Source organism: Dioscorea cayenensis, chromosome 19 (assembly GCF_009730915.1).
Source record: "Dioscorea cayenensis subsp. rotundata cultivar TDr96_F1 chromosome 19, TDr96_F1_v2_PseudoChromosome.rev07_lg8_w22 25.fasta, whole genome shotgun sequence".
NCBI lineage: Eukaryota > Viridiplantae > Streptophyta > Magnoliopsida > Dioscoreales > Dioscoreaceae > Dioscorea > Dioscorea cayenensis.
The window spans coordinates 20,771,608-20,784,074 of NC_052489.1; the positions used below are offsets into that span (position 1 = coordinate 20,771,608).

Here is a 12,467-nt window from a genome sequence, read left to right on the forward strand (position 1 = left end):
GATTTTTATCATTCATATTTAACTCTATTATTATATGAAATTTATTTTCTGAAGAAGAGTTGTTTCTTTATTTTAATTTTGATAAAATTTTAATTATTTAACATTTTTAAGAAGGGGTATTTTTAATTAATTCACGTTTTTTATCCAGAAATTTTCTTAAATTTCGTCAGTTTATGTTGTACATCACCAACTTATATCTTTGAAGAAGTTTATGACGTGTCAAACATTGATTGGATCTGGGTGCTGGAACCAGATAGGTCCCTGTTCGTAGGAAAGCGAATACCGCGGATCTTTTTACCGCGTTGCCCTTCCTCTACCGTCCCCGCTTCCACTAGATTATCGCCATCTTTGTGTCTCTCTGCGTTGCCGGAGCTCCTCCGCGACGGTAAAAGTCCGACGATCTCTTCTTCTGAATCGAATGTGGTGTTAAGGTCTCTCCTTTTCTCTCCCTCTCTCTCTGTGTCGTGGTACTTTTGGATCGATTTGTGGTGGTAGTGATTTCGAGTTCTTTCTTGTTTTTTCTAATAGGGTGTTTGATTGAAAGGCTTATGGATTAGGGTTTCGAAATTAGTTTCTTTGGCATCATGTTACGGTTTTGATTTTTCAAATGTGTTTTCGGGGTGGAGCTTTTGATGGTAAGTAGGTTTCCAAACGATTTTAAGGCTTGGATTTGATCTCTTGTGCTTTCGATGTTGATATTGGAAGAATCGGTGCTTTTTTTGGGGTTCTTTTTGGGGTTTATGTTCTTGTGATTTAACAATTTTTAGTTGTAGTGTTTGATGTGTTCATCTCTCGTTCTTTTATGGCGATAGCGCGGAAGGATTTAGTTTTAGGGTTTTGAGATTTTTTTGAGTGGCAATTTGGGTTTCCATTTATGTTTCATTTATGTTTCGTAGTTTTATTATGAAAAATTTTAGTGCTTTGTTTTGAGGGTTTAGTTCAGGCGTGGCATTGGAATTTAAGCATGCTTTTGGGTTTAATATAAGGGTGTGTCATATTATATATTTAATGTTTACATTTTATATCCTGAGGGGTTCTGAGAATGCTTTGAGTTTTATTTAGTAATATTTTATTGAAAAATTAAAATGGGTCTGGGGTTAAAGGCTATGTCTTTCGTGCATCAAGAATCATAACAGAACCTTTAAATTTGCCCCATTTGTTAGGGTATTTTCTCCATTTATCTCTGATCTTATTATTTATTTATTTTTTTTAATTTTTTGAGATACTGCCTCTCGGTCTTTGATTATTAAAATGACAATTTTGCTTAGCTATCTGTTGTTTCTTAATATGTGGAGCTTGCGATGATTTTATGGTTGGATTCAATTGATTTTTGTAAGGATACCTCCTTAATATGGATGTTTATAAATATTTTGGTTTTTCAAATTGTATTTTAAATTAAATCTCATTGTCTCAAGATCATATTTATGCCTTTTATGTATTTGAGTTCATATTTTGGTCAAATGACTCGGGTGATTATTTTTAAGGTATAGTTCTTTTAAGAACAACTATGACATTTTTGCTTCACTGTTTGTTGTTGTGAAATTATGGGAACTGTACTGACTTTATAGTTTGCATTCAGTGGGTCCTTGTGAGGATATCTTGTCAATATGGACATTAGTAAATTAGTGTTAATTTTTCTTATTGTATTTTAAAGAAAATGTTATTGCTGTCTCAAGATGACACGTTGGGCTTGGATATATATCTATATTGAACAGCTGTGGATGTTGTCTTAAGAATTAGTTCTTTAAAGTGCAACCACTCACGAATGCTTGAATTTGATCATGTTATCAATTATTATTGATGTTATTTGTCAAATCAGGCTGTAACTTGGATCTTTAGGCCCATCTTGTTTTTGGAGCTATGAAGATTGCACCTGGGTCATCATCTTATGATGCAGATTTTACGGACTTTGAATCTAAAATTCATCTGCTAGAGACTGTAGCATATGATGCTGTTTTACGAGCCTTTAGGGTTCAAGCTGATGATCTGTCATGGGTACAACTGACTACCGGTTCCATTTTAGCTTTTATTGTTCAATCCGGCTTTTCATTTTTTACAAAGAATATTTTGTTGCATGTATCTCTTTTTTAGAGTAAGGAAAGCCTCCTAACAGACTTGAGGAAGGAACTGAGGATTTCTGACGCTAATCATAGAGAGATCCTTGGGCAAATTAATAACGATCAGTCAATCAAGTCATTAAGGTTTTTGCATCTCATTTTATTTTATTACTCCACCTTAAATGGAAACTAATGTCTTAATTTTCTTTGTTGTTTCTGTAATTTCAGTTCTTTTTTAGTTCTCCAGCTGAACTGTATAGTCTCTTGAAACAGGAATTGGCACAAAGCCAAATGTTTTCAGCAGCAAAAAACTGAGAACCACCCTTGCATTGACGTGAATTCTAAAGTTCGTGTATCTCGTAAAAAGCTGAAGCCATCCAACATTGCTTCACCCTCTCTGCAATATTTGCCTTCTCTTCAGCCTTCACAGGTGGTTGTTTCCTTTTCATTCGTGGTGATTGTAGACTTAATAGACTTATGATAACAATTATTTTCATGAATGTCTTATTTTTATAGCTCTATGGATATCTATAGTCACATAATGTCTTAATATTCTTTAGGAATATATCTCTACCGCTGCTTGTACCTGTGCCAAATTGAAAGAAAACCTGCTAAAGGTTTTTGTTTAGGTACCATGACTAAGCCTTTTTTTAGACATACATCAATTAGTCTCTTGCATTCTTATCTTTAATTTTCCCTATATTCCTTTCGTGATTTTCTGTGGCATGTTCTTGATGTTCAGAATGTCCAGACTCAATAGTATTAACAAATCTAGCTATTTTTTTTTTATTTAGTTTCATCCTTTGTTACTGGAATCCTATTTTGCAATTATCCAGGTCTCTTCAGTCTGCAGTTACTAGAATTTATGTCACCAAGCTTCAATAGGAACTGCAGTTCATTCTTTTGGTATTTCCTTGAGTGTGGGAACAAAACTTAGAAAGTTGTTGAAAGTATTCATGATCATAATTTTGATTTTGTTATCCTCGTAACATTATTGATTACCGCAAAAGATTCATTGCTCATGTTAATAGGATCTTCTGAATTAGCAGTCAAACAATCACACAAACTACTTTTCTTTGGTTGAGTTGCAAATTTGCTTGTTTTTTTGTTGCGCAAGGTGAATCAACACTCCACACTACTTTATGCATGACAGCCTAAGGATATGATTGGTTGTACTCTATTGTATTTCCTGCTTAATAGGGGCGAATGGCAAAAGGAAGCTCATGGAGCCTTTGCCATTTTGCTAATTAAGGATAATGGATTTTTAGCCTATGCTTGTATTATCTTGCTTGTGAAGGGTGCTTGAACTACTTTGTGCCATTGTTTGGAGAATACTTAATTTTTTTTTTTCCATCAAATTCACCTCTCCTTCAATCAGGGCTTCTAATGCTTTAGTTCTACTTTTTCTATTTAGTGGAACATCAATAAATTTACTGTTCTCTGACAAGTTATTTTGAAGAAGAATGACTTCTATTGGTTAGTATTAATTACATTGTTCAATGCCGGAGGGTTCAATACTCGACCTTGAAAAATGCTGAAATTCTTATGTTCTTTACTGAAAACATATATTATTAGTCACATTTTATGGATATGACCAGACGAATTGCAGAGATGGCATATTTTCCCCACAAGTGGGTATCGCACGTCCCATGGTTCATCTTGCTCGAAACAGGCAAGCATCTAACGCTAGCAGAGGGAAAGGATCAATGGTTGTTTCAGTTTCCAGAAATGGTTTAATGCAATCAGGGAATGAAAATATAAAGGCTGGTTCAGACATAATTCAGATTCGTTCAACAAATGAGCTTTTATTTGAGGTATGGGTTGTCTCCTATTAACAGGATCATATTCGGTTCAGAGATATATTCTTGTATCGCTTTTTTATTGCAGAAAAATCCCAAAATTTTTTTTCTAGTTAATAAAAATCTTATTTTTTTTTCCTGAATTTTTATTGGAAAATTTTGGATTTTTAGTGGGTGTGCTGGCAGAATAACGAATCTTGGTAAAGGCTGGAGTTAAACTTTGACTTTCTTATTAGTTATGTTTATAATTTATTTGGTAAGTTTACTATTATTTTTTTTTTCTTATTATCTTTTGTGATGTTGTGATGATATATGACAGGTGCAGAAGATATGTGGTAGTGACAACCCTGATCTGAAACGTCTACAACAAGCAAAACATATGCTCAGAGTAGGTGGTGCATGTTGATTGTCATTCCATTTTCATTGGCTGTTGCATGCTTTACAGTTTCCACTTCATATGATCTGAGTGTCATGTATGATTCTGCCATATAAACTGAACTAATAGTGGCCCTAGGATTTGAGGATTACAATATAATCATTAGTTTTCTATCCCCTGTGCAGGAACATGAGAAAGCCCTTATGGATGCAATTGAAAAAATTGCTTATGTGCCAGATAGGAGTGAGTCCACTGAAGAGCCTGATCATGATATTGGTCACTGGCAAGTTGAGAGGGTAACACAAAGTGCTTCAGGCAATGCAGCAGGACATGGCATTCCATGTATTGATCTCCAAGACAGTGAATATGATTAAGAGGTTGGTAGTCACATCTTATGCAAACCGATAACCGCTCCCTGACACTGCTAAATCATTGGCCAACAATGCATAGTTCTGTAAATGATGCAAGAATATCCTTGACATACACTGGGAATCTGACAACTGTTTCCTGCAGTTTGATAATAGATTTTTCAAGATATGCTAGTGTAGGTATTATACAACTCTGTGGTTACCTTGGCATTGTTTTGTTGCCAGTGCATATATGCTAACTGCTGTGTTCTGTGTGCATAGCACAGCAAAGATTTACAGTTCAGATTAAAGGCTGAATTTTAACATACAAGTAGTAGGATCATTTGCTCATTCATTAATCAGGAAAATTTCAGCTTTGAGCTTGTGCGTTTTGGGTATCTTGTTCATGCTGGCTAGTCAATTCTTATAAATTAATTATGTTGACTTGACTACCAATTGGTGAGTTTTTCTGCCACTCTGTTTGATAGGCCTGACCTTAAAATTGTTTTGGGTGGGCCCTTCCGTATCCATATTCTTATCCTAATGAACTTTGTGGTTTTTGAAGTCTCACAATTATTTCATATTTTTATTTATTTATTAAATTTGTTTGGTGAATTTCACAAATAACTTGTCTCCGCATGTGACGGAAATTAATGAAAATGGATACTGGCAAATTTTTATTTGTGGGATTTGAAATATCTGATTAAAAAAAAATATTATGTGTGTGTTTTTGAAATTAGGCCTTCTGGATTCATCGGTGGGTACTGGTTACTGTCATTGCTTCAAAATCAGTATTCTTTTTCTTTTTGTGGACTCATTTAGGCAGGCAGGCATGCAGGTAGGTAGGATGGGAGATATTGATGATTGTGCTCATTTTATTTATTTTTTTTAATATTTATTTTTATGGGAGCCATGAATTTCACAAGGAAGAAATTAGTCCACCCAACTTCTCAATTTGTTGCACCCAAAGACTGCAACATTGATGGTGTTGTAGAGATTCCATAATTGTGTGGTCTATAAATTATCAGGTGTGACAATTTGTTATTGCTTCTGATTGATTACACATCATATATGGTTTTATTTGAGCTTTGTTTTTGTGCCTGTTTTTTGAAAGCTTTTAAACCAGTGGGTTAAATTAATGGGTTCAAGTTAAAAGATGCTAAACAGGAATGGTTGTTATCTGTGGAGTTTGGAATTTGTTTAGTAACAATTATTACTATGTATATATAAATATTAAGACAAATCATTTTGAAGGTGAACTTAATTTTGTGGGTTTGAATAATTTCCTGGAGCAGTTTTTATTATATTTAAGATGTTCTATACACTTTGTTGGGCAAGCTAGTTGGTATTATATTTCTACGAGTATCTACACCTTAGCTATTTTTCTACAGTTTTTTTTTAATCTATTATTTTGGCATCATATAAAGATAAAATAATTTATAATTTAATACAAAATTTACCCCAACTTATCTTTGTAAATATTCCTTTGAGAGAGTTTGGATCTTGGATGTGGAAAGCTCTACCACGTGGTCTTGGTGTTAAATGTGATTAATTTTACACCATTATCGCTATTCATTATTTTTAAATTATTATATACAGAATTTAGTTGTAAAATAATAATTTTTAATTTATTTAAAAATGAAACATATTATGTAAAAACATAAATAAATTGAGTATAATTCATAACATTTAAAATTAAAATTGGAAGATGTGATAGCTTTTGTGATTTAAAACCTAAGTAAAATTTGACTTTAAATATAAACTGTAGGTCGAAAAAATAGATATGGAGCTTGGTAATGGAAGCCGATGATGAATCCGATAAGTTTCTGTTAGTGTTTCCCTTGCACCAAACTCATCTATAATTTATATATATATATATATATATATCTATCTATATTCACCCATCTGTTCCATCTCCCAAAAATATATTCCAAAAATCACTCACTTCCAATTGTATCGTATATAAACTTTTAGAGATAGAGACGTGACGGGACACTTGCTATAACATGAAAAGTTTTGGAAAAAATTTCTTGAATGTGAAAGAGATAATATGTTTGGTGTCCGTTGATGATTAACCCAATTTATATCGACCATATAATTCTTAGCAATAATTTATCGATAAATAATGAATTTTATAAGCTTAATTATTTGATTGATAATTACCGTCCAACATCCAACTTTTGTAGCCAAGACACCTATAATTTTATTTAATTTCTCAGGGGGGGGGGGGATTTCCTCATAAGTTCCATCTCCCAAAAATGTCGAAAATCACCCACTTCCAACATTATTATCATATCTAAATTTAACATCTCATCTTTTAACAACACATTTTGCTTATGTTATCCATATTATTTATAGAAAAATAATAATTATCATTTAAATTTATTTACAATTTATATTGTAGATTGGAGTGTGAGAGACATAATCAATCATGGTAGTGATTATGTTAAGAAGATATTTGAGATCATCAGTCATGGTGCTGATTATGTTAAGGAAATATTCATGGTGCTATTTACGGCAATAAGATAATGGTGCTATGGATTGAAGATTGTTATACGGTTAATTATGAAGATAATTGGGAGTAACTTGAGGAGAAAGTTAGGGTGATTTTTCATTCATAATCTCTATATAAAGGTTCAAACCTTTTTGTAATGAGACACATCTCTACACATATACAATTCAGTTTTCTTCTCATTGATTCAAATGCTTTCTCCATATTCAATTTGCTTTTCATGGTACCAGAGCTACTTTTCAGTTTTCTCCCGAATGTGCATCATCTTGGGAATATCTAATATTTTCCTTCTATTTTATTTTCTCATATACATCTACATTTACATAAATAATTCCCAATTTCATCTTCCTCATCTACATCCAAAGCATAAATTCCATCTCCATCAACTATTCCAATACCAACAACAAAATAAAAAACCACCTTTTGTTCAAGAACTTACCACTGCTATCATCAGCAACAGAAAAATCCCTGCTATGAGGACATTTGCAAATGCTGTGGTTGAAGTCATTCTAAATTGTCGCAATGGCTATACTCAGCATTGTCGTTGATGTGGGTGAATTAATCATTTTGTTGTCCAATGTAAGGCCAGCTTTCATGCAAATGGGACACGACTTTCGAGCTCTTAAGTACCACGGTGTCCTTCTACTTCAACATCTTTGACAACTACATGTTCCTGTTGTGGGAGAACAAATCATCCTCTTGCTCAATGTAAAGCTGTGTATCATACTAATAGAACTCATATTTCTAGTACTCGCACAACAATAATTGTTGCAACACCTAACGCAGAATCCACATCTAATTCTTCTAATAAATTTACACTTTCTTTGGATGACCTTTGATACGCCCTTTGCGTATTGACAATGCCCCTTGCGTGTGACCCGCAAGTGCACGGGTTTGTCGAAGTAATAAATCCCAAGTGAGTGGGGTATTGTATCCATAGGGAGTAAGGAATTAAAATACCAAAATTGCTACTTAACCAAGTGAAGATGAATAACGATTGTGTTGATAAGATGTGATGTAAACAGAAATAAAAGAAACAAGAATGAGAGGCACAAGTAAGTGAGAGGAAAGGTAATTGATAGAAGTGGGGTACTCGGACAATACTCCCTTAGGACTAATGTTTCAAGTGCAAGATCTACTATTATACTTCCTAACTAATGCTTAATGAGTCGTGGAAATCCTAAAGCACACGGTCCCAAACCTAAGGTCAACTGTGACTAACTCTACACTATGTCCCGGCGGAGAAATCGCTCAGTCTCAACACCTCACACTGTGTAAAGTTGCAAGGAGTTCTTGGGATTCCAAGTGATAAACTCTATTCTTATGTGTAGATCCAACCCTTTGGTCCAGGCGAAAGACCCCTAGTCATAATTAAGCCCTAGAAACTAAAGTCACTTCAACGCTTCACTCTGTTACTTGCGCAACTAAGCACCAGCGGAGTTCATCCTTTAATTCTTTACTCTATTGTAACCGAAAATAACTCTAGCAATTGGAGGTAGGATAAATCACACCGGAGGGGAAAAGGGACGCTCCGCTACCTCTCGACTCACTCTCTCAACCCTCTCCCATCCACAAAGGTTACTAAGATGAACTCTCAACCCTAGTGTCACTCTAAGGGAGAAATCATTCAACAAGCATTCAAGATTGAAACTCAATTAAAACATCAATTAAGGAAAGCATAATAAAAATGTCAAAGAAACAATAACATCCTAGGATTTATAAAATCCAAGTACCCACTAGAGGGTTTAGCTCTCCATAGAGCAAGATACAATCAATAATGAAATCGAAAGTAAAAACAAGTAATCCATAGAAAAACCCCCTCGGTATTCGTGTCGATGGTCTTGTGCAGTAGCCTTGTCTTCTCCAAAAGTTCCGTTGTCCGGCCTAGGGCACACCTCGCCGGATCAATGCCGACGAAAGCTCCCCCAATAACCTTCTTCCAAGCGGAGCGCGGTGCCAAAAACCTCTCAAAACCCTAACCGACAGCCTCCCAAAAGATAGAGAAAAGTTGGAGAGAAGGGTCAAAAGATTCTCCAAAAATCGGGCTGAATCGCGGTTTAAATAAGGCTGGATTCGGGCATCCACACACCCCTGTGGAATTTCCACACAGGCGTGGGGCATTTCCACACACCCGTGTGGATTCTTTGGAAACCTGATTTTCAGCCGGCTGTGAACAGTAACTGCTATATTGTATTGCTACAGTACTTGCTACCGTGCTCTACCAAAACACTCCCAATTCCACACTTTTCATCTAGGCAACATAAACGGGCACAAGTTTATGCCGTAGATCGCAACTCTTCTTCAATCAAAGTCCTCATTGGTGAAGATCTTACTATCAATGCAAAAGTCGGGATACACAAATGTGATTGCCTTCGTACCTCTCCAACTCATTGTAATTCCTTAACTACATGGAGGTTGGCACACATTCATGTATCTTAGAGCCCCACTTGTGTCTTCCAAGGTTGTCAGACCCAGACCGGCCCGACCGGTTCAACCGGAAAAACCGGGAATCGGCCATGTGGCAGGCTCGGATTTACCCCATTGAACCGGATATGAAAAAACCCGGTGTTAACCCGGTGATCCGGGCTGTTCAACCGGGAACCGGTTGACCTGGCCTGGTCAATCGGGTCACAATGTTTAAATTTTGTTTACAATATTTAATAATTTATTATTATTATTTCATTAAAAACCACAAAATCGTGTATATTTATTAATATTAATTTATAATTTATAATCAATAAATAGAATTACAATATATATATATATCATAAACATACCAACAAAAATTAACATTTAAAAATAAAATCTATTAATATGTTATGTACATACTTTCTAACATTTAAATTTATTAAGAAAATAAAACAATAAATGAGTGTAATTTTATTATAAAATATAAAAAAAGTATTCTAATTAAATAAAAAATATAAGAAAATTTAAAACAAAATAAAACCTCAATTGAGATATAAAAATTTAGTAAATTAAATTTCTTATTTATTTTAACAAAATCAACCAATACACAAACAAATAAATAAATATCGCCGAGAGAAGTTCGATAATTATATATTAATATATTAAATTTATAAATATTTAAAAAATATAAAACTAAATGACATAATTAGAAAACACTACTGTATATAAGGTCATTTATCAATTTAAATATCAAATTTGAGTAGTTTTTAATATTATAATTATAGTTTTAATATTATATTTGCTAATTATTAATTATTATAATATTTTTTATATTTTATTATTGACCCCGGTTCAACCTCGGTTCGATCCGGTCGAACCCATTGACCCCTAACCCTTGGGCTTAGCCGGGTCATTGCCCGGGCCGGGTCTGACAACCTTGGTATCTTCGCATTTGTTCCTTCCAAGATTGCACCAAATAGTGCGTTCACGATCTACTTTTGACTTCTTTTCTTAATACTCAGCTTCACAACTCTAAATGCCCAAAAGAACACAAATACACATGTATTAGCACTTAAACCTGATAAAAGTAATGCTCATCGTAATTAAAGAACACTTCGCGTTCTTAATACACAAGCACTTATCAAACCCCCGACACACACACACACACACACACACACACACACACACACACACACACACACACTTAAGCTTTTGCCCTCAAGCAAAAAATAAAACATTGAAGCATAGAAGAAGGAAAAAAAATTGAAAGTGCTTGGCCTTAGGTTCACCAAAGCATGCAAAAAGGGCATTCTACAAGAAAGGGAACTTTCAACACTAAATACGAAAAACTAATGCTCTAGCTAAAAACTTGAATAAAAAAGGACAACAAACCTGACATCGTGTAAGTGTGTATAAACTCACTCAAGTAAACCCAAAGTATACTCCTCAAAGTTCTAAGTACAAGGGACTTATTTATCTACAAGCATAACAAAACAAAAGGATGGTAGTAGCTTCACACATCCTCTAAGGTAGCCCTTTCCGAGGCGGCCGCTAAGGTGGGTTTCACACTTTCGAGGTGGTAGCTCTTTCTAGTAGGGTAGTAGCTTTCACTCATCCCATGAGATAGCTCTTTCTCTCATTAGGGCATAACTAGTATCCGACTTATGAGAGTAGCTTCATACTTCATAGGTGGTAGCTTTTTCCACACTCAATGCACAACTAAACAACTTGTTTTGTTTATAGCAAAATAGAACAAGAAACAAAACTAATTAGTCCCTTAAACATCGAACTTGAGTTTCCAAAAGAGTTTCATAAGTGAGTGGTGCACAAATATTAATCGGGTAAAAATTTCTAGAAATTCAAGTAAAAACTAGAGCATGAGAACATTCAATGTTAAAATTTATCCTAAACTCAAGAATACAAACATTGCAACCAAGGTGAACCGCCATTGGCTACGTGAACATGTATGTCAATCAAAACTTGTGTAAAAGACATGTGCAAAGTGAACTCCCCCCCCCCCACACTTAAGATGTACATTACCCTTAATGTACACATGCAAGCACAATAGAAAGTATAGCAATCAAGTAAATATGTGGGAGTGGGCAATTGAAACAATACTCCTCTGACTCCTAATATTGCGTTTGATGGAGCTAAATCCTTGGGAGTAAAGTTCCAACGGGTTGTGAAACACACATGGCCCACATTGGCCGTGTCCATGACTAGTTCTCAAGTCCCATACTCATAAGATCATCTGCACGCATACACAAGGGGGCTCATTGAAGCTCAATAAAAACAAAAACAGCTCGAGTATATAAAAGATAAGGCAATGAAATACAACTCGAGACGAAAATAAAAGATAAACTCAGAAGGAAAATCCTTTCTGAGTATACAAGTCCATACTAAAAGCTGAAGTAAAGTACGAAAAATAAAATGGAAGAAAAGCAAGATGCATCAGGCATCGGTGTCATCCTGTGTCGGCTTTGCTGCTGCTGCTGACGGTTGTGGACTGGATCGATCGGTGCATGAACCGGTGATGATGCCGCTGGAGGAGCCGGAGGGGTCCTAGGTCGCATCACAAATGGTGATCCCGTGTCTCGCTCTAGTAGCTGCTGTATAATGTCGAAACACACCATTAACTCTGTATGCTGCACCCTCTGTGTCTGCACCCTCTGTGTCGCACGAACCTCGGCAATCTCGGTCCGTAGCACCCCTACCGCACTCTCGAGCCTCTCGAATTGATCATAGGTTTGAGATGGTGAGAACATGCTCACCGGAGATGGCTCCTGTGCGGCAGGAGATGCCTCAGTCTCAGTCTGCTCAGGCCGAGGATCCTGTGCATGACGAGATCCCTCTGTCGCATCACCACCGCCCTCAGCTATATCTGGATCGGGTACAATCAATACATGCACTCCCAGCCCATACCTGCGCAGCATCCCCATTTGTCTGATCATCTCCACATCCAGGGGG

The 12,467-nt window shown here is 35.5% G+C and overlaps 1 protein-coding gene across 4 annotated transcripts; it reads left to right on the forward strand.

The window, feature by feature from the left end:
- The first annotated feature begins 326 nt into the window (after window positions 1–326).
- On the forward strand, window positions 327–4,955 carry LOC120250149 (protein EMSY-LIKE 3-like). 4 transcript variants are annotated; one of them, XM_039258932.1, is made up of 7 exons: window positions 327–385; window positions 1,820–1,995; window positions 2,092–2,201; window positions 2,331–2,487; window positions 3,656–3,871; window positions 4,176–4,244; window positions 4,418–4,955. In XM_039258932.1, the coding sequence occupies exons 2-7, from the start codon at window positions 1,861–1,863 to the stop codon at window positions 4,604–4,606; spliced, it is 876 nt and encodes a 291-aa protein (XP_039114866.1). In that variant the 5' UTR covers window positions 327–385; window positions 1,820–1,860; the 3' UTR covers window positions 4,607–4,955. The 4 variants fall into 4 exon arrangements, with proteins under 4 accessions (XP_039114866.1, XP_039114865.1, XP_039114868.1 ...); XM_039258931.1 differs by having other exon boundaries at window positions 338–431; XM_039258934.1 differs by having other exon boundaries at window positions 345–431; window positions 1,840–1,995.
- Window positions 4,956–12,467: the final 7,512 nt, after the last annotated feature.